The sequence below is a fragment of the Dryas octopetala genome, chromosome 1 (assembly GCF_963921425.1).
Source record: "Dryas octopetala chromosome 1, drDryOcto1.1, whole genome shotgun sequence".
In the NCBI taxonomy this organism is placed as follows: domain Eukaryota; kingdom Viridiplantae; phylum Streptophyta; class Magnoliopsida; order Rosales; family Rosaceae; genus Dryas; species Dryas octopetala.
The window spans coordinates 8,095,261-8,122,126 of NC_141366.1; the positions used below are offsets into that span (position 1 = coordinate 8,095,261).

Here is a 26,866-nt window from a genome sequence, read left to right on the forward strand (position 1 = left end):
ATCAAATAGCTCATAAATTGAAGGCAGCGTATAGCATGCAAATAAAAAAGAATTTAGAGAAAACTAGCGTTAACCCTTATGAAAAATCTGGAGTCCACCAGAGAAATGAGAGGAATCTAAAGGTTTTTGATTGAAAAAATGATAAACATCATACAAACAGTTAAAAAGTTGTTTAAATATTTTCACAATCCTAGACGTTCGAAATTCGAAATGAAAATAAAAATAGAAATAAAGTACAATTTATGAAATTTATTCAAAATCACTAAATTGCTTATTTGAAGCTCTAAATAAAGAAATTTGACCAAAGTAGGCCATTCGAATTAGTATATCATAAATCCATTTCTGACACTAGCTAGGTCGAGTTGAAACTAGTTCATTTTCTTAGCCATGAATCTTTCTGCCATTTGTTTTACATCAGAAATTAATTAATACATCAACAAATTAATTACACCAAATTACAATCAAATCAAACGATACCATGCATCCTAGCTAGCTAGCTAGCTATATATACTTCCTCTAGTATGGAAGAGTTGGGATACTCTGTTCATTCCTAAAGAAATTACCAGGATCAACCTTGGTCTTAACATGCACCAACCTATCAAAATTATCCTTGAAGTACTTAATCCCATAAACCCTTCCCTCAAAATAGCTTGCCTTACCATTACTATTATGGTTGATCCCAATGTCAAGATCTTTGTAGTTGAAAAAGGCCTCCCTCGGATTCTTGGAAACAAATCGGGTCATGTACTCGTGTAGCTTCCTTGTCAAATTGATATAGTGCTCTGCTGCCTCAGTCCCTGCCATGACCCAATTTGTTGCATACTGAACCTTCCAGAGATTCCCAGCTCTATGTGGAAATGGAGTTGCAGATGCTGCAATCTCACCCATTTTCCCACCATATGGGTTGAAAGTCAACATGGGTGACTCCAATTCTATCATTTTCTGGAAAATGAACTTCAAACCAGCTTTTGGAATTGGGCTTTTGACATAGTCTGATTTCCTCTTCAAGTGGGTGAGCACTTGAGGTGTTCTGGAGAGCAAAATCTCAGGAGCTGTACCAAGTGGGAAGCCAGTCCAGAAAAGTATAGATTGGACCCAACTCATTTCGATGCAGTCCGATTGCTGCAAACCCAATTCAGGGAAACTCTTGTTCATAACTGAGAGAAGCCTCTCTGAGTCTCCAAGAAACATGGCAATGAATGAAGCTCTCACAGTCTTGTTAGTTGAAGTAGTAGTACTATTCACAACATCCATGGTAAGCCTGATGAACAAGTCATCATCGAGCTTAGCCGCGACATGTTCCCAACCGTACACAATGTCCGTTGCGTTCTGTTCTAGGGTTCTTGCAACCCTGAAAACAGTAACTGTTTCTGGGACGCGTACAAGATTAATCTTGTATGCGATCACGACTCCAAAACTGGCTCCACCGCCGCCTGTAATGGCCCAAAAAAGGTCTTCTCCCATGGATTTTCGATCGAGGAGTCTGCCATGCACATCTACTATTTGTGCATCAATTATGTTGTCAACTGATAATCCGTACTTTCTCATCATGTTGCCATATCCACCTCCACTGAAGTGGCCTCCAACACCAACTGTGGGGCAAACCCCAGCAGGGAAGCCATGGATTTTGCTTTTCTCGTAAATTCTGTAGTAAACCTCGCCGAGGGTTGCTCCGGCCTGGACCCATGCAGTCTCGGTTTCAACGTCTACGTTGATGGACCGGAGATTAAACATGTCAAGGATGAAGAAGGGGACTTCAGCCACGTATGAGACACCCTCATAGTCGTGGCCTCCGCTTCTGATTTTCATCTGCAGGTTGTGTATTTGAGCACAAAGAATAGCTTGTTGCACATGGGATTCGTGCAAGGCGGTGATGATGAGATAGGGTTTTCGGGTTGAGGTTTCGTTGAATCGGAGGTTTCGGATGTAAGATTGCAGAACCGAGGAGTAGGAAGCATTGTTGGGAGTGTAAATTGCTGGGCCAATTGGGTGAGAGGGATTGAAATGGCTTAGAAGGCATTGAACAAAGTTTTCAGGAGCTGATGAAGCGGAGGCTGCCCAAGAAATGGAGAGTACTAAAAGAATTGGAAGCAGAAAGAGCTGTGAAAGCCTTAGATTGATTCCCATTTTGTAAGAATATTTTTGGTTTAAGTATGGAGAAGTTTTTGGTTTTGTGTTTGTAATCTCTGTATTGGGTTGGGATTTATAAAGGGTATGGGTTTGACCGAGATCATAATAAGCTCATAGATATGAAAAGATGCAAGTCACGATACCGCCTCCCTTTAATTTTGACCTGTAGAAAATATATTCAAAGTCATTAATTTGTTAAATAATTAATAGTATTATTTAATTACAAGGTAAGTTATGTATACATGTGCTTTTTGATCTTTTATTTCCTTTATGATTTAAGTACAAAAGGACACGTATATAATTTTATACAAAGACTGCAAAATAATTGCACAACATGCAGTGTGCACGTACATAATAATGTACGAGATACTGGACACCCCATTAATATTTACCGAATTACTAAAGAGAAGAGCTATAACTAGCAGCTAGCTAGCTAGGTATATAGCTAGGTTTCAAGCTCACGGGACAAAGATGGAATAGTCTCATGATCGTAATATATGCATCCATATATGGGATTCAAATCTTTGTACTCACCTCCATATACCAAAAAAAGATCTTTGTACTCGACCCCCTTACAAATATATTAATTACAGCATTTTCTCTCATACATATATCATATATGAAATACTTAACGTACAGTTATAATGATATTCATATATATGCACTCAATTAATTTTTAGCTTATAAGATGGGGCTCGATCACCATGCATGCATATTCATAGCTAGCTTAAGTATGTATAGCAATTTTTCTGTAAGTTAATGTGTTCTACGTACACTAGCACAAAACACTTACGTGAGACCCATCAGATAAGTACATAAAAATGGACTTTCAAATAAATGACGTTGGATATATAAGCAAGCATGAATTATAATTTTTAAATTCCACAAAATGGCTAAATTGAAGATAATATTGGCTGAAGATATAAATTCATCAAAATAATAAAAAGCCTCCTTGCTGAACATTATTGACATCGCTCGATCATTATTAGACAATGTTCAGTTTGAGTTCAAGAGACGATTAGAAAACAGAGGTTAGCAATCAAACTATGCATTTGATTACGTCCTTAATGCATACTTGTTCATTACCAACAGTTTTTCTCAACCAATGCAACTATATAAAACAGATGAGCTAGCTAGCTAGGCAGCTAAGTATGCATGCATTGTTGCAATAATATATATTATCCTTTCACTTTTGTTGATATCTTAATAAAATTAAAATTAATTAAGCATTTCAAAACCAACTGTCAAATAAACGAAAATAAAACCATATATATAATGCAGCAATTAGTCAAAATGACGAGGGTACGTAACTATTTCAATATATGCCATATATATGTCAAAATTAAGTGAAAACTGAACAAAGATGTACATATAGATTTATATGCTAGTGAGATACTGAAAGACGTCACACAAAATTAAACAAATACGATCGATCTTGTTTGAATGTTGTTAAACAACTATTGTCAATACATTATACATATATAAAATCTCATGTACGTTATGACTAAATAATCCAGCCTATATATATGATTGGTGAATCAGTAAATAGTCAACCACTCGATCATTTTCCTAGTAGCATGCAGCTACAGGTTTAATTAAATGCTACGCGGCCGGCCAATTCCAAAAGCAATATATATATTCAGAGTACTGCCGTAGCCTGCTACTAGTTGTAGACTTGTAGTATTTTTAAGTTCTTACTTCTATAATTTACAAATTAAGAAGAATGATTAATTCTTATCCCAAAAAAAAAAAAAAAAAAAAAAGAACATATTCTTATATAAGAAGAATGATTCAACGGGGACATCCCAAATATATTACATGAAAAACGAATTTCAAGTTATGTGCCGAATTTCTAGAAGTTGACCAAAATATAACTAATAAAAGAAAAGAAAGAAAGAAAGAAAGAAAGTTTCCTTAAAAACATTAATTTTATATTTTTACATATTTTCTATTTTTTGGCCAGGTATATTTTTACATGTTTTCAACTCTCAAGGTACGTATATATGACATAGCTTATAGCTAGGTTATGTTGAGGTGCAGTGGGCTAGCCTGGACCATCTGGATGGGATCATATCAAATTCTATATCCAATTGTTTGATGTGATATGCACTCTAATTTTCAACAACCCATTGATGCACGATGGAGACATTGCTCAATCATATTTATCAGTCAATTACTCTTTCTCTTTGTGGATATATATGACCAAAATTTACAGCCAAACGCCTCCCCAGTCCTCAATCAGTAGAACAGCTACAAAATCAATTTGAACGTGTATATGGGATCTCCATCCTACTATTTATTTATTTAATTTTTTTTTTTTATCTTGGTTTTACCATTAAACTGTAAAACAATATCGTTAATTTAATCTGAACAATAATCACAGTATGAATCGCGCCCACTTATCCTTTGCCACAGCTATGAGTTTTTATCAACAACCCAACAATGTCCGAAGATAAGGTGTTTGACACCTCAAAGAGAGGCTGATAAGGCCAATTGGACAAGCTGCAGCATGCATGGGCTAAATACGCTCAAATCTGATGGCTGCAATTTTAATTAATTAATCAATTATTCCTCTTCTTTTTTTTTTTTTTTTTTTCTTTGCCATGAGTCAAAAGAAATAAAAATTTCTGGGTCCGCCATCTATTCCTATCATATCAAACTAATTAAAACCAAAAATGATTTACTTATATATAAACAATTAGGCTCAAGAGTTGAGATTGTCATTGTGGACTGGGCTAGCTTCTCAATTTCTAATATAACAGCAGACTCGCAAACCCAGTCAACGACCTTCATTCTGCTGCAAGCAAATTGCCTAATTATAGTGCTATATAAATATATTCATAGTCAAACAACCGTAGGAGTTCTGACTTCTGATATTGGAAAATCAATGTAATTAATTAGCTACCATTTTTCCCAATGTGAGAGTTATCCATCCCCCAGTGCCATTAGTAGCCTATATGTATTTTGCTTTTTCTTCTTAAGTACAATCCCATTTATTGTAGTCTACATTTTGCAGCTTCATCAAGTGCAATTTGGTTTAAGTTTTATGAAAAACGTGATAATATTGATTAACTTCAAACTATACTATTCTGCGCCGTGAATAGTGGCTAGCAACACTATCGTGGCTGGTGGCTACATCCACAAATTAAGTTGACTTTTCATGTTGATCTATATACTATATGATTCAAAGTCCAATATTAATATAAGAAAATTTTATATTATTGGTATTCGTAGTTTGATTTTGAGAGATGAACATCTTGTTGGGATACATAAATATAGAGTCTTTCTCCAGAGAGGACATGTGCATACATTTCCTGGCAGATAACAATGAAGCTATCTTGTCCCTTAAGCAGAAGCAAACTGAATACTATTTGTAACAGTCCAGGCCTCTTTCAAAAGTATCCATTTGGTGTTTAGACTCTTTCACACCAACCCACTTCCTAGGCCCAGCCCACCCAAACTCAATCCTGACTTGGCCACAACTTGGAGTAACCATGGATGAAGTTCCAGTTTAGATAAACAATTACGTCTTTCTTTGTCCTTGATAAGGTTGTCAAGTCATCAACCACGCATCTTTTCTTTTGAAGATTTTCAAAAGTATATCCCTTACGCAAAGCCTTCAGCTAGCTAGAAATTAAGCAAAACCTTCACCTCAATAGTCATCTTTGTCTACACCAACTTTTAATGAAGTTCTCTGAAATTAAAGGAACCCACCCCTCTCTGGCTCTCTCTTTTCTACAATTACATCAACCTTCTTTGTCATATTTAATTTCAGAACTTTGACAAAAAAAAAAAAATTCAGAACTATATTTTAGTGCTTGATGCTATTGTTTCTAGCTTAAGACCAATTCTATATCAATTTTGGTATTAAAAGTAGAAACTTCACTTTTCTTAAGAATTATTACCTTGTTATATATAAGAAATGCTAATGGAATTCTGAAAAAAAAAAAAAAAGAGGATCAAGATTTAAGTCTGTCATACTAAGGGATTAAAGATTTAAAGGGTTTAAGTTTGTAAGACTGTAACTTTCATTTAGTTCATTGCTCTGCTCTTCACAATCCCTGCTAAGCAAATGGTATTCCAAACCAAAGTGAAAAGACTAGAGAGAGAAAACCATTCAATCTTTTAAAAATTTTCTCTAAAGAATAAACCAACATATATTTCACTCTCAAGGTCTGCAAAATGAAAATCCCAAAGCAAAAAAATACACATCAAACATATCAAATTACAGACAGCATCATAGTGATCCTGCAAAAGAATGAACTATCAATCTCTCTATCCTCACTCATTTATTGTCCCATTCTGAAAGAATAAAATTGAATTATGTATGTGAACTTTTACAGTTCAACTCTCAGAATGAGGAGCACTTCTTGGACTTGTGCCTATACAGAACCCTCTTCTTCTTGCTTGAGGTGTTCTCAATTGTAAGGACAACCTTCCCAGGTTCATTGCATTTAAAAGTGTTGCGAATAGGTCCTTCATGAGACCCAATTTTCTTCCTCTTCTGGACAATAATGGTGTAGGACCCCTCATCAGTAGGAACAAATTCCTCCTTGTAATTCACTTCCCAACCCAAAACATTCAGGTCCCAGACTAATGTGTCATCAACCTGTTATCAGACAATATCACAATCAATCATTTTGTGGAAAGCTCAAAGAGAAAGAAAAGCAGTCTAACAAAAATCTAAAAGACTTCATTAGTACCTCTGCTGCATCTATCTCTATGGTTTTGGTCGATCCGGCCTTAAGAATTAGCTCTGAAACAGCACTATCTTCAGTGGAGAACTCATAGTCATTGTCCCTCTTGAAGCCACCATACTGAACAGGTATCTCCTCAGCTGGAATGTACCTGTAAATGTAATATGCAATTGGAGTTCAGTTTGCAAGCTTCTAATGGAGTCAAAATGATACATTTGATGGGTAACAATGGAGATAAATCACTTACTTGAGAAGGGTCTCAGTGACCTTAGCTGGGCGAGCAACCACAAACTTGCTCTTGGTTCTTTGAGTCAAGAATGGAGACAAGAGGGCATTGAGTGCGTAGTACCAGAAAGGAACATTTATGAAAATCTGCCATCAAAATCATAAGCAACCCATTAAAAGATATCCAAATATCCAATTCTTAGTCTATTGCTAAAAGTAAACATGTAAAAGAACTTACATTTTTGGCAACCAACTCAGGGTAATTGTCCTGCAAAAGATCAACAGCTTGTTTTGTGGCAATTCTGAGCTCCTTCTTGACAGGTCCTGGTGAGTTCTTGAGGTCATTGACTTGAAGCAAAGAGGAAGCACCTCCAGGCCTCAAATCAAGCTTCTGAATGCTCTTCTCCATCAACTGAAGCCTCCACCTCAAGAACTGCCCTCTCTTCTCCTCAGTCCCAAACGTCTTCTGATAAAGCTCTTCATTGTCAAACACTCCAAAGATGTTGTAGCAGACAGGGTGGCCTTCACGATCTACGCCATTCAAGTAAGCAGCCGAGCTCAGATCAGCACAGACATCCTCATCCAAGATTGAATCAATCCCAGACTCCTTCCTCCATTGAAGGGTCTTCTTCAGCATCTCAAAGGCTTCATTGACCTTGAACTCCCTAGCCCTCAGGAACTTTAAGAGGACCACGTCAGTGCCCTCACAACCTTTACCAGGGAAAAGGGGTACACCCCAAAGAGAGATATCCTTGTCGACTTCACAGCCTTTTTCATCGATACCCACATCGGGTTTCTTCTCTTCTTCACATTCTGGGGCTCCTTTCTCTTCTTCTCCAGCTTCTGGTACCTCTGTTTTCTCTGTTTGCTCTGCTTCCTCTTTCTTTTCATCAGCCTCTTCCTTCTTCTCTTCCTCTGCAGCTTCCTCTTTCTTTTCAGCTACTGGCTTTTCTTCCTTTTCTTCATTTTTTTTTGGCTCCTCTTTTTTAAAGATGTTGTTGCCAAGAATGGCTTCTTCTAGCTTCAATGTCAGCTCACTCAAAGCCTTCCTCTCAAACTCTTTGAGATCAGAAAGGTAGTTGCTTTCCTCCTTATAAGAAGAGCTTTTCTCAACAGCTCTGACCTTGGATTCAGTCTCATCAACTTCCTTCACCTTATCATCATCTTCTTCAACAACCTGCTTCACAACCTTCTTGGGCTCCTCTTGAGGAAGAACCCCAACTACTTCAGCCACCTGGGTTTCTTCAACCTTGACCACCTCAACAGTCATTTTTCTATCAACCCAAAAGCTTAAGAAAGCAAGAAAATGTGAAAAACACACCAGAACAAGGAGAGAAGTTGCTTGCCTTGTTTGGTGAAAGAGAAAGTGAATGAGGTGAGTGTAGGATAGTAGGAGACTAGGAGTGGCTGTGTTTAAGAGTGAGAGTTTGGGGTTGCTTGGGATTTGTGAAGGCTTTGTAACGGCTATATATTTTTGAAAAACTCCAAGAGGGTGGACCCCACCAACGGTCACATATCTGTAAAGCCACCGCAGAGGATAGCCGTTGGGGATTCTTCTTCCCAAGGATTTTTTGTTTGCTTGGCTGGAAGCCAGCAAAATGTGGCGTGAAAGAATCACTTTTGGGCCCACTGCTCCGTCTTTGCCAGAGAGAAATGATCATGTACGCTCCATCTCAAGTTCCTTAACTACATGCCCACCATTCATTGGCCCAACCATAAAGACAGTCAGACCACAAAGAAGAATATTTTTTCTTTGACCAATTCGTCATAGCACATTAGCACCATAGACATTGATTTCGTTCTGTTACTACCTGGCTTTTTCATTTTTATTTTAAATTTTTTTCGTTGTTTTCTTTTGGTTCTTGGTAGACAGCTAGATTTTCTTTAAATTTTTTGTTTTCAATTTTCATATTTCTTATAACCGTCATTAGTATTCTAACAAAAATGATAGATTGATTAGCAAAAAATAATGATAAATTAATTATAATTGTCACTTGACATAATGCATATTATATTACTTGGAACATTTATGTTAGCATCAAAATAAGTATAAGAAAATGACAATATTCCAAGTTCTTCGTCATTTTTGTGAGACCACATCTCATACTTTAAGTCGTTATATAAAAATTTACGGATTAAGAAAATATATGTTTACTTACTTATTTTGAACTTGGTTCATCATTTAAATTCTTATACAATTCAAAACATAATATATAACTTATTATGATAATTTAATACTATATAAGAAAAAATTTCATAACGCGGTCTTATAAATTCATTGTATTTATCGCGTTACAAGTCACATATAAAAAAGACAGACACATAACACATATAAGATCTATTCTTAAAAGTTTTAATCTGTTTATGTTTTTTTTTTTGGTGTAATTTATTTTAAAAAAAAATCTGTATGTAGGTCCAACACCAAGATATTTGTCCACCACTTCAGCAATGGGATTTCCTGAATTCCCGGTTGATTGCCTTCTTAAAGCAAGCCATCTGGCAAGCCATGATTGGCGGTGACGTGCACCAACTTGTTTGTCTTTGGCCTTAAGTCACATGATAAGTTGGTTAAGCGGCAGCTGCATGTGGTAGATGATTTTGATTAGAGTGATTTGGTCCCCACTAATTGATAATTAACCTAGACCGTCCTTCAAGACTCCATGTAAATAATTCGAGTCTCCTAGATTTCTACCACTAATTGCTTAATCTCGAACATGTTATTGTAAAGCAAGTTGAAAATTTTAACCGAATATTTTAACAAGGAACTCTTTGGAGTATTCACTGGAGTGATTTGTATGCAATCACAATACAGAATCACAGAGTGCGAAAAGATAAAGAAGAATGCTAATTGCGCCAGCCATATCATAATATGAATGCTGAAAGACTTGATATTTCCACCCTATATTATATGCTCATTCCATCAACTACTTTTTCCACCCACCACAAACAAAGATGAAATGCCCACATCTTCAATAATTGGATAAAAAACTAAATACAAAATTGAGAAATCCCAGTGTAGAAGAACACATGATTTTGGTTTGAATTCATTATATTGTTGAATACAACTTGATCACATACACAAGTCACTACATCCACATCCCCAATAATTGAGAAAGAAAGTAACATACAAAGGTTAATCAAGAGCCATCTGCAAAGCCTTTTCATTGCTGTTTCATGAAATGAAAACACCCACAGGGCATCATCAGGAATCTCACCACTCACCAGACACCACCCCCAGATGCAAGTAGATTCCACTGTACAGGGATGTTCTCAATTGATCACATAATTGCCTATATGATAGATATCCCCTCATTCGGTTTTTCCAATATCCATAAATTGACCAGTTGCCCTGCTCAAGCACAACATTGAAAACATCATATACAGCCCAAAGGATGCTCATAAGTCATAACTATTAACTTTCACACATAGTGGGAAGAGAGAATGAGCGAGCACGTGAACAATATAAAGAAAACTAAGCAAATGGTTCAACAGAACAATAACCTCAAAGGCCTCAAGTAGACTTGCAAAAAAATATGCCTAAGAACAATTTTTTTTTTCTTTTTTTCCTTCTCAGCATAACCTGGTATGCTACTACTGATATTTCAAAACACAAAGTAAATCTGATAACACACAGCATTCATAATTCATGATTAATTATAATTTCAAATATAATTCTTCCTTACTCAGAAGTCAGAATTAAACTTGGATCCCTAGCCAAAAAAAAAATACTTGGATCTATAACACCACAATATATAAAGTTTTATCATACCATACCTATCATATGACAAACAGGCATCACCTATGGTTCCTGAGACCTTATTCCGTACCTTCCGAACACAAACCTGTGAGTTGCAAAGTTGTCAAATAGATAGCAACACTTAACATCAGTCACAACGACAATGAAAACAATAACAAAAAGTAATGATACAGGTGATGACCATGACCATAATGGGGTGGAATCTTTTATGGGAATAAAGATGATAATACGATATTGTATATTTGTGTGGAAATTCTAGGCACAATACTCACTTGTACTTGATCGATGTTCCCAGCCTCTGGATCTCGATTACGATGAATTACGATTCCATTGTCACATTTATTTATGAAATGTGCGCTCCCACTTATATCATAGAGATTAGGAGGACTCCCGACCCAATTGTGCAACTGTTACAATTGGTATGATTAGAGAAACCAAATGAAACTTAAAAAAAAAAGGCATGGTCGAGGTCAGAGTAGCCAACCTGTCTAGGATGTGCTACAAACCAAACATGGCAAGAGTGATGCTGAGCAAACCGTCTGATCTTGGTAAGCATCTGACTTACATACTCTGTTTCTGTCCTGTTACCAGTAGCAGTAATAATCTTTAAAATGAAACCAAAAATAATCTTTCAAGTGAACTTATAAATTGCTCCAAAAAAGGAAAAGACTGTAGAATTATGGCATGCAACTAAAACAAGGAATTCTTAGGGCAGCATAGCTAGCATGGTAAGAGATCCCTATGAATAAGAACGGTTCACTCCTAATACTTTTAACAGGATGGCTATCCCCAATTTTATTTTATTTTTCTCCAAAATGAAATATTAATCCTAAGCAGAATAAACTTATATTAAAGGGAGAAAGACAGTAGGAAAACAACCCAACAACAAGCAATAAGATAAAACAAGATTGAGCACAGCTAATTACTAATCCGTACATGTCAAAGGTTATAATAACTCTGCCATTTTCCTTTACTCAATAACATAATTCCTTAAATGTACACTAGCGATAATTTTCCCAAAGTCAGAAAGAAAGAAGAGCTTAATATAGTTAAAACTCAGAAAAACTCAGAAACTTAACTGTTCTGGTTCACATGCACAACAAAACAGCAACAAATTATAGAAAATACAACATAAAAGATGTATTGAAAAGACTCACTGGTTTGCAGGACGTTGATGATCAAGCTCGTTGTAAGGATCAATTACAAGTCCACGCACCCCATGCCTAAGTACTGCTGCTCGTGCAAGATCAAGAACCCAAGTGATATTTGGAAGGGAATCATCCTCACACCTATAACATGGCCACAGGAGTAAAATAAAAAAGGCACCAATATGATCAGTACTCAGGTATACATTAAGTTTCATAATTGATAAACCTCATAACATGAGAAATCAAAGATATAATCTGATTGTTCTTGACATGCTCACATTGCAATACACTAGTAGGCACACTAGTAGGCATGGGGTATATTTTCCAATACAATAATTAATCATAAAAAAATTGTATGGTTTTGTCATAGTCCAAACAGTTCACTTGATACTGCAACCTACCTTATGAGATAAAACGTTTCATTTAACCACTGTTTGCCTTGCTCAAATTCTTCGACACTCATCCGCTCAGCAGCACCACCATAACTATAGTCAGCCAAAAAATCAAAGACAGTTAATGATCATAACATGCAAAATTGATAGTTTGTTAGAAAGAAAGAGTAGATCTAAGGATATTGGAAAAGCACCATAGTACCAATCTATAAAAAGAAAGGGGAAATACAAAATTGAGAAACTCATAGAGGATTTTAAATTGATGAACGTGACTATTAAATTACAGGAAAAGGTAATAACACAAAGATTAAGAAAAGAATCAAAATTGGTAGGTAACCAATTTAGATTTATGCTAGGTAGAGTTACAATGGAGCCACTCTACTTATCATAGACTTGCATATGTAGCAGAAAAATCTGAACACCACAAAATGAAAATCATCATATTATAATTATTATTAGAGCATATATACATATCGGCATGCAGGAGATCTTTATACTTTGCTTGATTTTGTTTTGTTCATCCTTCTTTTTTGAGGAATAGGGTGTACGATAATAAGTGAGCCAGATTTTTGAAAATGGCTACTGATCACTCGACTAAAATTTCGGTTTTGGAAAACCTTACTGAAATAATCAGCGATTCAATTTTTTTATACTTTAAACTCACCGTGCATCAAAGAAAGGCTTCTTTATGTGTTTCTCCAGCAATTTTCTCGCATGCTCCCGAACCTGTAAATCATTTATGAGAAGGGTATAATATGAAAGAGAGTACACAAGGAGCAAAAATGAAACTATGACATAAGAGAACATGGTTAAAAAGATCTGCTAATTACGTCTATAATAGTGCACACTCAGAATGGTACTAGAGTGTTGGGTTTCGTGGACCCCTCCTGAGTGGAGGTTAGGTCAATTTGGAACAATAATGAGTGCATTGAAAAATCCAATGCATGGGAACTAAACTCAAGGCCAACCATTTGCATTACTGGTGGCTTGAGTTATTTGTAAGCTAATTATACCTACCTCTAAGGCAGTAAGACTATGTAAACAGGAGGGTTATTTCCCATTTAATTATCAACTCAAGGTGTCTTCAAGTGAGAAAAAAAGATGGGAGAGAGAGAGAGAGAGGTGTGTAAAGTGTTCTTCACTAGGTTTGAGAAAGGGTGTACAAGGGGTATCCAATTGGATACAATGGCTCGGGTTTGGGATTATCTCTTGAGCAGTGATTCTTGTACAAGTTTATTTTCTCATATAGTGAAGGTGAACACTCTCCGTGGACGTAGGCAGGATTTTGGTGAACCACATATATATTGGTGTGCTCTTATGATTTTATCTTCTTGGCTTCTTTACTTATTATTTTTATATTTCTATTGTTATTAATATTTGTCATGACATGAGGATTTATTCCCAACACCGAGAACCAGGCACAGTGACAGCAAAATGATCACCACTGAAATGCAGGATTAGGGCACTATGAGTTTCAGCTGAGAATGATTGACCACTGTGGCAGCCTGACCCATTCAAAAAGGAGGATATAAATAATGCATGGTTAATAAACTCTACACAGTCTGAAACAGAGTCATAAAGTCAAGGTCTAGGATGGTAAAATTGGAAAAGAGATGTATCATTTTCAAGGATGTTTCTTGTCACATAGAATAAAGAGGTTTGGATCCAGAATTGTTCTGAAGTATATAGGGAAATCTTCCAGGGATTTTAGAGGGCAGATTATATTCTGTAAATGCTAAGGACGTTGGTCCTCAACTGGGTGGTCTATAGTTAAACCTCTGCTATATTCTGGACAGCAAGCTTCATATAAAGAGTTGCAGTCCTATTTTCATTGTTCTCAGAGAGAGAAAAATAATATGTTTGTATGCAGGCCAGAGAAAGATTACTGGAGTTAGAATTCTCAGAAGTTAGTCAGACTCTAGTACAAGAAACAGAATAAGAAAAATATGAAGATATTCTTCTAGTTTTCAACTCACAAAGGTTTTAATAACTTCCAAATCCAACGTTTGTCTAAGCCATACTCTGTCTACAAATCACATATAGAAAGGACAGGAGGATCCATATAGAAGAAACAGCACATGTAAGCTCTTTAATTAATTAGCTTACCTTGTTCTCCATAGAGCAAAGTGCAAATTTCCACCCAGCCCTCTCATTGATATTGCACAAGAGAGCATCAATCCACTCACTCTTGCCTGAATTAGGGACCCCTGTTACTATAGTCAACTCACCCGGCACAACCTTAAAATAACAACATAAGAATTAGAAAAGCATGTATCTTCACAACTACTCATCCCCATCAGATCTTTCAACATATCAGAATACAAAAGAAGGAACCAGATGTAAAACACGCTCTATAAATATACTTGTGATAACTCATGATAACGCTAAGAAAAGGAAACACATAAATTATTTATTTCCTTTATATTTGTTTTGGTACATTGGATGCGATAGCCTATCCTAACGCTAACCCTTTCATTTATATCTTTTTTGCCATCAACGCATAGAAAAAGAATAACAAAACATCAGACCAGATCATTTGGCATAATTGTACAATATATATACCTAGGCCATATATAAGTATTAATTCCATTTAAATGTGTAGACCTTACAATAATAATTTAATGTATAAGTCCTCTCTTGTTATGTTCTCATACACCTTACTATAATTATATAACCCAATACATAAAAAACAAGAATATATATGCTGAAGTATTATTTGTCACTTAGAAACGTGTAACCCCGGTCTATGCTTACATTGTACAAGTCATTCAGATCTCTCCACCCAGTTGAGACACCAAACTCATACCCAAGAGTCCGATGATAATATGCATCAATTTCATCAAAGTACTTTCCAAATTTGAACAATCCACGTATAGGATATAACTCAGCATTCTCAATGACTTCCTTCAATACATCAGAACCCAAATACATGAGAACCTGTACAGGCAAATTACAAGAGAAGGTAAGGATTGCTACAGTGATTTCAGAGTAAAATATCAAATAAATTTAGAATGGCTCTTCAGAACAAACCATATGAGCATTACAAAATACCAATGATAAGATCTTTTTCAGTTCCAGGGAGGATGCATGATACAGATCATTGCAAAGCATGACGCAAGACACATTATCAGAAATTTATTGCCATGCAACCTGATTAAGAACAATATCACAAGAATGTGCTATTATGCAAGGAAAAACAGAATTGTACCAGCTTCATATGTATACATATGTTGGAACATGCAACATGAAAACTGACTGTTATCCCACAAATCAACTCAATCTTCAGAAGAAATATATATACGCACAAGCACATGTGTACAGATATATTTCGAATGACAGAAACTATTGTAAGATGATCTACACTTTATTATTATATGTATACATCGAACATATAACAATCGGAGATAATATAAAAATCCAATATCAAACTAAATCCTCATCACAATATATGCAGTGTCTCTGACCTCATTTGCATCTTTGAAGTGATCAGTGGCATTTTTCCCGTTTTTTAAGTGAACAATGTTATATTTCTTTGGCCAACTGACTCGCCAGCATCTGCAATCACATGGATAGCAAGCCAAGATCAAGATAGTTTCAATTTAAACAGCAAACAACAACAGGACACAATCATGGAAACCTTTCTCTTCCAAGGCGACGTGCAAGCTCTTCAGCTAGGGCTTGACCAGGACCATCTCCATCAGTGGCAAGTATAATGCGTGATGCCTATCAAAATTAATAACATTATAACCAAATCCCTGGAAATCCTTAATGACGTGTTGTAATTAGTAGCATCAAACTTATTTACCAACCTTCTGTAAGTACTCTTTGCAGTTCCACAGATATTGATACTTTGTATCCTAGCTTTACATAATAGACAAAAGGAGCATCAGATCCAAATTTTCCTCACAAAGAGAAGCAGATATTGAAATTGTCTAGTAATTAGATGCAGAAGGGATATTCTAGCTCCACCTTCTCTGCAGTGCCCCATCACAGTACAAATAAAAACAAAACCCATCACCCAATATTACCAATCTATCACCGCAATTATGAACAAAATTTTCACGCAAAAGAATTATGAGAAAATGAATGGTCATACAAATGATATTTAACACCAAATTTGTGATTGAGAATAGGACTAAATTCAAGTTTGGAAAGAAATTTGGTACAGCAACTATCTTTGCACTCTTGTTTCTTTATTTATATTGGTTATCTTTGAATCATAATACAGTAATTTTCTCCCTAGGTGAGAAGGAGTCTATTTCCTGGAACTTAAACATTAGAAGGGACATGAATGACAGAACTTTCAGATTTGTTGCATTGATTAACAATATTATTAAAGCCAATCCAGTCTGACAAAAGATGTTGGAATATTCATGATTTTGGGGGTCTTTTAATGTGAATCCTTTTTTCATTCTATATTAGAAAATCCAGCCAATCATGGTTTTTAACCATATAGGAGGATTTGGAAGAGTGGTTTACCAGCCCAGCGGATGTGATACGGACAGGCAGCAAAGCCAAATGGCCAATCCAACCTGACCTGATTTTTCTGGCCCAGCCAATGTTATAAATCAGTTGGGCCAGCCCATGGAGGGCTTGGCTAGGCTTCAGTCAAGGTTTCTTGCCAGACCCAATAGGCCAGGCCAGAGGCTCAGCTTATGTATTTATGTTATTATAAATATTATACGAATAATTTTTATTAGTTACATGAGCTTGTTTATTTGTTATAGGTTTGAGTTAGTTTTATTTAATTAATAACTTAAGTTTAGATAGCTGAATTATTTAAACTAAAAAAGTCAAAAGATTGGGTAGAGCTTGGCTGACCCTAACACCCATCTTGGGTTAGTATTAAAGGAAAGGCCAAGCTGACCTGAGCCAGTTAGCAATCAAGCCTAATTGGAGCTGAGTTCAGCAGGCCTAGCCCCTCTCAAGCCAGGCTAGGCTGACCTGGGAAGAATGTTGCTTCAGCAATGGTCTTTCACATCACAAATTTGGATTAGATTTTTGCATTTGTTTAGCCAATAAATAATTGTGAGGATATTGGGTGTTGGGGCCAAGAAGAAGACTATTATGTGAAAAGAATAACATCATATTTGAGAACAAGGTAGCGGAGGTGGATTTTATTGGGGACAGAGTCAGATACTTAGCTTTTCTATAGGAGTCATGGTCTAAACACTTTAGAGATGTTCCATATAGTTTAATTCATCTTTAATTGGTGGAGGTTGAGTTGAATGTAACTTAATTCTCGTTAGGCTTTAGCAGTCGGTAACGTATAGATGGACCGGATGTCCATCTTTTTCTTTTTCTTTTTGAGAAGAGGATGTCCATATTTTCTTGTAACTCATCTTTCTTTTATTAAATAAAAGTCCACATTTCCTATAAAAAAAAATGTAAGAGATATTTCATTGTTATTTCAAGGAGTTTTTTTCACGGGTAAACATCGCATTGGATATGCAAAATTCAAGTACCAAATTGATATCTGTAGAGTAACCCCCACTGCATAACACTTTCTGAATAAATTGGACGAGTTAAAGTAAGAAAAGGTTATAGAACTTCTTAAGGATGACACAAACCTTCTCTTCAGGTGGCAACTCCTTTGAGGAAACCATTGGAGGAGCGCCATCAGGGACACTCACGCAATTACGAAAGCCAGCTTCTTCCATTGCAAGCTTATCCATTTCTCCTTCAACCTAAATTATAAAACAAATATAATAGATATCAGGTTCCATATAATTTTTGAAGGCATCATTCACTGCAAAAAAAGGTGGAAGCCATACAATGATGATATCATTAGTTCCCTCTATATCATCCAGCCCATAGAAGATCTTTTCAGTATCCTTTTCCTGAGATAAAAGCAAAATAATGAGATCCAAATAACAATATTACTGAAACCAAAAAACTATATATATATATATATATATATATAATCAGAAAGACATGTTATGAGGATATCTATGCGCGCAAAGGCATATATAAAGTAAGATTGTAGTAAGTAAATAATATAACTAAAATAAATAACTAATCCTGGACCATTAGATCCATGATTAATCCCCCACTTTAAGTATTTTAATCGTGACCGCAAAAAGTATCGAAAGGATTGCTTACTTATTTTAGTTACTTATCAGAACCTCTATCTCTCTCTACACACACACGCACACACACTGAGTCAGACATAAAGAGTGGCCTGGTGCGCCAAGTCAATGCAGGGTATGGGGAGGACAAGATGTAAACAGTCAAAACCCTGCTTCTAGACAGGTAGTTTCTGCAACTCAAACCCACGACCACCAGGTCACTTGGGGCAAGCCCAACTATTGCACCAAGGTGCACCCTCATAAATACACACACACACACACAATATATCCTCAGCATTTCAACCATAGCTTGTTTAAACACTTGGTTTAGATATACAAAATATCAATTATTGCAAGAACCTGCCAGAAGTTCTTGTTGATGTCCCGATACTTGCAACTAACAAGCTTTCCATTCCTCCAATAAGTAAATGCAATGGAAATCTGCATATAAAATTTCAGAAGCAATTAGGTAAGGCAAGATAATAGTCACATCTAGGTCGAATAGACTTAAATGGAATATCTGCTTCAGGACTGAGGTGATTTTGCTTGGCATCACCCTAAGTTTTCTTAATTCATGTTATCGAGAATAATTGAATCACCACTCTCTAATAAAGGGGCAGTAAAGTTTAAATGCAACTTTTTTCGGTTGTATACCTTAAGTATAACTTCATCAATACAATGTTTTGATATTCATATGCTTTATATATAACAAATAGAAGTCAATTATGAAGATCTGGAACTAATTAGAATATCCAATCTATGAAAGGTTATTTCTTAACTATTTAAACCATAGGATGCAGTTAATTTCAAAGTAAAATACACATGATGCATTAATTTATGTGAGAAAAGAGACATTTCATATACAGGAAGTAGAATGCCCAAACCATTATGAACCATTCCGATGTTTATGATTAGTAGCTACAACAATGTCTTTGAGTATTAATGACTCTTTCCATATTTCTATAGTATTTCATATTTCTATCGTATTTAATGAGCCTTTTGTTATTTTTCGAAGTCTTTTGGGGATGTATCTGAAGCCTATAAATAGGATTGTTTGCTATAGCCGAATCAGATTTTTATGAATGAACATCAAGTGTTGATGAAGGCTCTCTCTCTCTCTCTCTCTCTCTCTCTCTCTCTCTCTCTCTCTCATTTCTCTAAACTTACAGCAGCCTAAACCCTCTTTGTTCTCTAAAACATTCTATTCCTTAAAAATTCTATCATCTTAAGCCCACCATAGCCCTAGGCCAACACCCACCTTGTGTTGTCCTGCATCAGTTTATGAATTATGATTAGTTCGAACCATGATGAATTTAGAGAACTGTCTGATATTCTAAAGTTCTTCACTCTCACTTTTTTGTGGGGTTTATATTAGGCAATCTAATGTTTTTTACTGAAAAAAACCTAAAGCCAAAATAGATAGCCCTATGAAGATCTATTTCTTCACGTTTGCAAACAAAACTTCTGATTCCATTTCATCTGTCCGGTTCAGTTGTGATGGCTATAGGTGGAAAGAGAATACTTCTAAAGTCTAGTTATTCAGATCATTTTATTACTCACATAAACATCTTGTTCTAATTTACACAACTAAGATCATGAGCATCATAATATAAAGATGAAAAAGTAATAATTTTTTTTCCTTAGCGTCATGCACCTGATCACCTGTACTTTTTTGCATTACAGCATTTCTCTCCAATGTTTCCCTTGATATCATTCGCTCCTCAAAATAACCAACAAGCTGAAACAAGGGAAAAATAAATATGAATTCACTATTGTTGAAAAGAAAATTAAGAAAAGGAGAAGATAATCTTATTTTTTCTTCGTCAATTGACCAATTTACATAGCCATCTATAGCCATACATCAAAATAATAATAATAAAATAAACAAAAAAAACAAAAACAAAAAGTTACAGAAAATTTCTTAGGAATCATCCAAATCAGCCCAAATCAGCTCAAAAAAATAAACTAAATTAGCTCAATTAACTAAACCTAATCAACTAAATTGGCTCAATCATCCCTAACACAACGCTGTTTACAGCCCATATCAATGACAACTATGTTGTACTAGGAAAGAAAAACATAAGTTTACTGATAATATTGCTGGTATTAGTGTCACAATCCAGTACAATAAGCACTCATACTTCAGAAAATAATAACAATAAAAAAGGATTAACAAGAGAAGCACACAAACTTCAGAAAATAATAAGAAGTTTTAACCTCCTCACAAAGTGGTTCCAGTCCTAGGCTTTCCACTGTGATTTCCCTTATGTTCTTAACTTTGGTGATTTTATTTGGAGTTTCATATGACGGCCTTCTTTGTGCAAATGCCTGCACGAGAAAGGGTGGCCCTATGCCAAGTCACTCTCTTATCCATGGATTTTCAATATAATGTAATAGAAATCTATTCTAAATCAAACTTGGATATAGAAACAGTCATACCCTTGTGACACCTTTCCACCCACATTTTCCACGAAAGCAATTCCAAGCTGCAGCACCCCTAAGAACTCATAAATGACAATATAAGTATGATTTTCAATCTGTTAATAAGTAAGAAGAAAGCTTGTAAAATACTAGCAGAAACATACCCATCTTCCGAAACAAAAAGGGAGAAGCTCTTTTCCTCTGTTTCGCCACCTTTGCACTAGCATATGAGAAATCACTTCAATTTAAGACTGGAAATTCGTTTATTTATTTGACTCATTTAAAAGAAAAGCATGTCTACTGGTTCAAACCAGTCTGTAGTACATCATGTCTACTCCAATTCCCAAATTTTCTATCTTAAATAATTGCTAAAATGTTCAAAAATTGTCCTTAATCAGCTTAATCTACTGCACTGAAAATTTTCCATTATATGTGGCCTTTTCCACCCTTATATGTGTCTCCAGCCCTTATAAAGGGAAATGTCAAGAGAGATTGTTTTTGGTGTTCTCAAATGTCATTGTTATATTCTTATTTTCAATAAAAAAAAATTGCCTTAATTTCTTTCCCGCAACTAATTGTTTATATATAAGAGGCTTAGCATTTGAGGGATATTAGAACATCCTATAGATTTCATAAACTTAAATAATGAACAAAAATGGCACATAAGCTTATACTTATACAATTACCATCTTACAGATTCAGTAATTAATACAATCCTAAACAAACCAAACTCCAAAAGATTTTCTGAAATAAACTATAATATAGGGGGCAGAAGTAATACTATAACATACCATTGGACATATCAATTTGTCGTACTGCCCTGGTAACCACATTTCACCGTCGATGCCAAGCTCCGTCAATTTCCGCTTCAAAATCCCCAATTGGTTATAATCCACTTTCTGGTCTTCTGGGGTTTCCAAACGAGCTACATACAAATTTAAAACAAATAGTATTTTTATAATCCTTAAAAAAAAAACGTCCAAATGTACACACGCACACACACACGCATACACATGCCTACCTTCTTCTGGGGTTTTCAATTGAACTTCAAAAACATCATACAAAAAATAATAATTAAACAAAAATCTAAAGCACCATATTTTCTATCCTTCTGTGTTAGCTCAAGTTTATGCACATGAGTCTGAAGGGTCATACCTGGTGTGGGGGCACTGGCATGGGAGGCATATGAATATCCATTAGTCCTAAGGCAAAGTGGCCCAGTTTTAGACATGGGTTTTGACGGAAGAGCAGAGAAAATGAGTCTGTGGGAGTGAAACGGGTGTCTATGTAAAGAAGGGGTTAATGGGTTGGAAAGGAAAGTGGACTTGAACAGTTTCTTAGAGCCCATTAGAGGACTAGAGGTTGAGGATAAAAAGGAAAGCTTGCGAAGAGGTCGAGAAAGAAGAAGACGCATATCTCTGCAAACTCGCAACTGGGTTTTGAACAACTTGTGTGTCAATGGCTTCCTACTCTTTTCTCTTGGTCTTCAACTGGGTTGGGTTCCATACAGTGAATAAGTGGGAAGAGAAGAAAAAAGGTCAGGTCAGGTAGGAGGGGTTTAAGGGGCGCCGTCTGGTTGCGCGCTCGTTCTCAAAATCTTTAATCAAAATTATCTAACCTGCCAACCCGTACCCGACAATAAGATGCCTGCCCCAACCCGGAGCTATACCCTCAATTAAATTCCTATTTACTTTGAAAATTACTTTATAACCCATCATCAAATTTTTATCCCCTCATCTTTTTTAAAAAATTTTAGAAGTTAAAAAATAAATCATTGCTAGTCATGGCCGTGCACAAGAAGAAAGATGATGGAAAGACATAAATATTTTTTTCTTTTTCAATTTTTATTTAGAGAGTAAAATTGGAATCTAAAAATTATAAAAAAAAAAAAAAAAAGCTAGCATTACAATTTGTATCTTTTTTGTCAACATATAAACCAATTTGTTAAATTATCTTGAGTGCTAATGCTATATGATGTTTAAGGCATAAGAAAGACACTTTTTTACGATTTAGTCCATATGAGACATCCTCTCACAATAAGGTGGGATCTCATGTGTTGTGATTCTCACAATCATTGGAAAATGATGCCTTGTAAGGTTTGCCCTAGGAAAACTCTCATATTTGTGATGATCATGAATGCAACAGTCTAATTTTCTTATTGAAAACCCGAACCTACCCAAAATCTAGTCGGCTCACATTATCAACGGTAAAGCCCAACCCCGTATGTAATATATAGCTTTATCAGTGGTGGTATATTACACATTCATTATCAGTTTATCACTATACCAGACAGACCATGATGTACAGAACAAATAATCTCTAGCGATCCCCCAATCACCTTTGCAGCTTTTCCATATATGTCAATGCCCTTCGGCCTCAGAGAGAGAGAGAGAGAGAGAGAGAGAGATGCAGTTGCAAGTTAGCAGTTTAGCTGTGATCCTGTGCACTCTGTATTTGGAATGAACTCATTTCTGATGTAGTTGTGTCATTGCTCCTCCTACCTCATCTAGTATGCAATCTGAGAACATATCCCTGCTTTGTAGATCCTAGATCCTAAATCCTACTTCCCGAGCAGTCCAAACCAAATCAAGAAGTTGCAAGTTCATGTCCGAGCAACACTTGTTAACCGAAAGTCATCTAAAACTCACAGTAAAAGTCATCTTAAACTCACCAAACTCACCAAAAAAGGAGTCACTGGGACATAACATGCAACCAAAATGAATCCAGGTCATATTATAGCTGTTTTCTTAATGACCATTAACTGAAATAATCACTAAACTTTAGAATAAAAAGGTATCAATGCTTTAATTACACAAGTTCTGCGTTTCTCAAATTTCATGGCTTAAGCACAAAATTCTATGTAATCAACACATAATCAGAAAGCCGTCAGAATGATCTACCTCTCAATCAAATGGCCAAAACTAATATATCTCGTCATCAGGGACGTCTGGCGTCAAGAATTTCCTTGGATCTTTACTAATTTCTTCATAATTCAGTCTTCCTTTCACCCTTTCTGGGACAGGCTCCAGCGGAATAATGCTATCTCCGTCAATAACTCCATCAATTATTCCATATTCAACTGCTTCTATGGGGGACATATAGCGATCCCTGTCAATATCTTTTTCTACTTGTTCAAATGGGCGACCGGTGACACCTGAAATAATTCTTGTGACATTGTTTTTATTATGCATGACTTCTTTGGCTTGAATTTCCACATCTATTGCCTGGCCACTAGCACCTCCAAGAGGTTGATGAATCATAACCCGTGTATTGGGCATTGCAAACCGCTTGCCTTTGGTGCCACCACCAAGGATTATAGAAGCTGTTGATGCTGCAATGCCAAGTGCAACTGTGGAGACATCAGCCCTCACAAGTTGAACGACATCATAAATAGCCATTGTAGCACTAACATAAATAACAGGAAAGACAAGTCAGCAAGCAAATAAGAAGACTAAGAACAGTGACAACATGAAAATATATACAGCAGAATAATGTTTAACATGAAAGCACATGAAAGCATATACAGAAAAATAGTTTTCCACATGGCAGGAGCTACTATTTTTCATCTCCTCTAGTAATTTTTTTTTTCTCGAGCAAAAAAAGACAATTGGTATTATCTCTAAACTCTTTACAAACCAATGCCCACATTGTGAGTATCCCAAAAGCACGAAACCTACCTGCTCCAACATTTTCCTTCAAAGACCCTAAAATTCATTTCCAACCAAATCACCTAAGAAACAACCAAAACGCCACAGCTCCTAAAAACATGTCCTCCACCAAAAGCACAAAATTATTAACAAACAGAGAAACACATGATGCCGGATCACACAACTCAACCTTGCCTCCCTAAAAAACTTATGCCATAATCTCACTACACCTAGACAATGGTGGAACAAATGGTGAATATTCCCAGTTACTTCCTTGAATATAATAGATCAAGAAAGTAATATACAAACCTTAGACCCTTCCATGAGCAATTATCCAAACATTGTTGGCTGCTCCATGCCCAGCTGATTTGCAGATAAATATCCTATCCACCTCTACATGGACAACTTAGGTTACTTGGGTCTCTACCAGCCAGGAATGACAAAGACACTGAAGAATCAAAGCCTAAACCATGTGTTAACATATGTGTATGTGCACTAGTACCCATGTATTTATGCATATAAGTTATATAATTCGTACTGTTACTTGACTGTTAGGAGGCAAAAAGTATCAGTGCAGATGCTACAAAAATATGTTAACATTAAAGTACACAGGCACAACCATTGTGACTAGAAAAACTCCAATTTAACCATGTTCGAAACCAGAAAGTTATGCAACTGGGAGCATGAAGAGAGAGTGGCAGGGTACGTTAAGTATGTCATTTCCACTAGGTCACTCCCTACCTTAACTCAGAACCGTATCTTAAACTATATCAAAGTAAACATGCTTTTGTTCCTAATCTCGACCCAAAGATTTAGCCTTTCTCTATTCTCATAACATATTCAACCAGAAACACTTTAGTCTCCATGATACATGAATAAACCATCTAAATCAATTTTCTTATCTATCAAGTATCAGTCTCATCCAAACACAAAGCAGAAGAAAAAACATACCATTCAAAAGTGCAAATAAGATATAATGAGACATCTATATAAGCATATTTCACAATGTTATCACCATATCAAAAAATTAAACCATACTTACTAAACCAAATAGAAAGTCGAACACCCAAATACAGAATCAATAATTAATGATGTCAAAATCAGTGTCTTTCCCCAAACATGACAAATTACAATGAAATCCAATAAAATAACATCATAACCTAAAAAGGGTCCATTTTCAATGTTTTCAAGCAACTAATAAGAAGCAAAGGAAACCCAGAAGCGAAAAAAGCATGTAGAACCTGAGAGAGCCACCAGTGGAGTTAATGAAGAGTTTGATATCCTTTTTAGAGTCCTGGGCATCCAACAAAAGCAACTGGCTAATAATAGCGTCGGCCACAAAGTCATCTATGCTGCTGCCCAAGAAAACAATCCTCTCCCTGAGCAAAAGCCCCATGGCGTCGCCCTCGGCGCCTCTCATGGCCGTGCCCGGCGTCTGAGGCGCAGAGGAAATAAGGAGCGAATGGTCGAGTGCTTGGGACTTGGAAATGAAAGTGGGTTTTGGGGTTTGGAGAGACAGAGATTTGAGTGTGGGGGTTCGTAAAGAAGTGGGAAAGTAGGAGATTGGTTTGGGACGAGTGCTGTGAGAGAGGTTGGGAGTGGGGGTGTGAGAGAAGAGTGGCGTTGAGATTGAGAGCACGTCCATGGTTGTACAGTTGGGTAGTGTCTGATAACAGAGAGAGAGATTTGCGCGTTTAGTTGTTGATAGAGGAAGAAGGTAAATGAGAGCGGAGGGCAGGTCTAGTGGCCCACTTACACCTTGTATCCGGTTTAAGGTGACCTATAAATCTCTTTGGGCTTTTCGGGTTTGGGTGACCCGAAATTTGAGAGTTTGGCTCTACTTCTACTTATTAAATTTTTTCTTTGAAAAAAGAAATTTACAAATAAAGAAACCCACTTTCCATTACTTGTTAGAGAAAATATAAACTGTACAACATATAAAATGGGATGTATTATTTTAGAATTAGGTCTCATGGTCTTGGCATTATTTGATTTGTGATGTGAAATACATGGTTAAGGTTTATTTTAATTTAAGGAGACTTACAGTACAGTCTATTTTATGAATTTTTCTTATACTAAGACCGGTAGTGATTTAGGGTTTTTAATTAAATCCTTTTTTTTTTTCTTTGACGGTTTTATGTTAGGTAATCTCGGAGTTAAAACCTAACATGCAGCCTCTAGAAAGCCCACTCTACACCCTAGGAGGGGAAATACTCTTCAATAGGAGAAAATACCCTTCAAATTGGGGAAAGACTTTATTATAAATTTAAAAAATTTTCTTATAAATTAAAAGGGCTTTTTTATAAATTAAAAGAATTTTCTTATAAATTATTATGAATTAAAAAGATTTTCTTATAAATTTTAAAACACTCCCGGTCTCC

The 26,866-nt window shown here is 36.0% G+C and overlaps 4 protein-coding genes across 4 annotated transcripts; all 4 read right to left on the reverse strand.

The window, feature by feature from the left end:
- Positions 1–364: 364 nt before the first annotated feature.
- On the reverse strand, positions 365–2,156 carry LOC147297293 (berberine bridge enzyme-like 8). The gene has a single exon (XM_086239642.1). The coding sequence runs from the start codon at positions 2,125–2,127 to the stop codon at positions 517–519; it is 1,611 nt and encodes a 536-aa protein (XP_086095768.1). The 5' UTR covers positions 2,128–2,156; the 3' UTR covers positions 365–516.
- Positions 2,157–6,270: 4,114 nt separating this feature from the next.
- Positions 6,271–8,464, reverse strand: LOC147297294 (Sec14p-like phosphatidylinositol transfer family protein). Its single transcript, XM_086249091.1, has 4 exons — positions 7,291–8,464; positions 7,075–7,199; positions 6,834–6,978; positions 6,271–6,739 (listed from the first exon to the last, which is right to left on the reverse strand). The coding sequence occupies exons 1-4, from the start codon at positions 8,320–8,322 to the stop codon at positions 6,482–6,484; spliced, it is 1,560 nt and encodes a 519-aa protein (XP_086105217.1). The 5' UTR covers positions 8,323–8,464; the 3' UTR covers positions 6,271–6,481.
- Positions 8,465–9,900: 1,436 nt separating this feature from the next.
- On the reverse strand, positions 9,901–22,449 carry LOC147297295 (toprim domain-containing protein). Its single transcript, XM_086249079.1, has 21 exons — positions 21,994–22,449; positions 21,630–21,763; positions 21,003–21,058; positions 20,857–20,914; positions 20,635–20,745; positions 20,072–20,155; positions 18,778–18,858; positions 18,124–18,189; positions 17,920–18,036; positions 16,159–16,206; positions 15,987–16,072; positions 15,814–15,904; positions 15,104–15,286; positions 14,456–14,587; positions 13,014–13,075; positions 12,359–12,442; positions 11,967–12,098; positions 11,294–11,390; positions 11,082–11,216; positions 10,827–10,894; positions 9,901–10,401 (listed from the first exon to the last, which is right to left on the reverse strand). The coding sequence occupies exons 1-21, from the start codon at positions 22,250–22,252 to the stop codon at positions 10,362–10,364; spliced, it is 2,124 nt and encodes a 707-aa protein (XP_086105205.1). The 5' UTR covers positions 22,253–22,449; the 3' UTR covers positions 9,901–10,361.
- A 1,096-nt stretch (positions 22,450–23,545) lies between these two features.
- On the reverse strand, positions 23,546–26,224 carry CLPP4 (CLP protease P4). The gene is made up of 2 exons (XM_086229897.1): positions 25,727–26,224; positions 23,546–24,243 (listed from the first exon to the last, which is right to left on the reverse strand). The coding sequence occupies exons 1-2, from the start codon at positions 26,128–26,130 to the stop codon at positions 23,760–23,762; spliced, it is 888 nt and encodes a 295-aa protein (XP_086086023.1). The 5' UTR covers positions 26,131–26,224; the 3' UTR covers positions 23,546–23,759.
- Positions 26,225–26,866: the final 642 nt, after the last annotated feature.

Coding starts and splice junctions, on each gene's coding strand:
- LOC147297293 (XM_086239642.1), bottom strand. CDS start 2,127: ATGGGAATCAATCTAAGGCTTTCACAGCTCTTTCTGCTTCCAATTCTT.
- LOC147297294 (XM_086249091.1), bottom strand. CDS start 8,322: ATGACTGTTGAGGTGGTCAAGGTTGAAGAAACCCAGGTGGCTGAAGTA. Junction 7,200..7,290: donor CTGAGTTGGTTGCCAAAAAT/GTAAGTTCTTTT, acceptor TTTTGATGGCAG/ATTTTCATAAATGTTCCTTT. Junction 6,979..7,074: donor GTCACTGAGACCCTTCTCAA/GTAAGTGATTTA, acceptor TTACATTTACAG/GTACATTCCAGCTGAGGAGA.
- LOC147297295 (XM_086249079.1), bottom strand. CDS start 22,252: ATGCGTCTTCTTCTTTCTCGACCTCTTCGCAAGCTTTCCTTTTTATCC. Junction 18,859..20,071: donor AAAAAAGTACAGGTGATCAG/GTGCATGACGCT, acceptor TTTTATATGCAG/ATTTCCATTGCATTTACTTA. Junction 13,076..14,455: donor TTTGCTCTATGGAGAACAAG/GTAAGCTAATTA, acceptor AATGATTTACAG/GTTCGGGAGCATGCGAGAAA.
- CLPP4 (XM_086229897.1), bottom strand. CDS start 26,130: ATGGACGTGCTCTCAATCTCAACGCCACTCTTCTCTCACACCCCCACT. Junction 24,244..25,726: donor TCCACTGGTGGCTCTCTCAG/GTTCTACATGCT, acceptor TATTTATGTTAG/TGCTACAATGGCTATTTATG.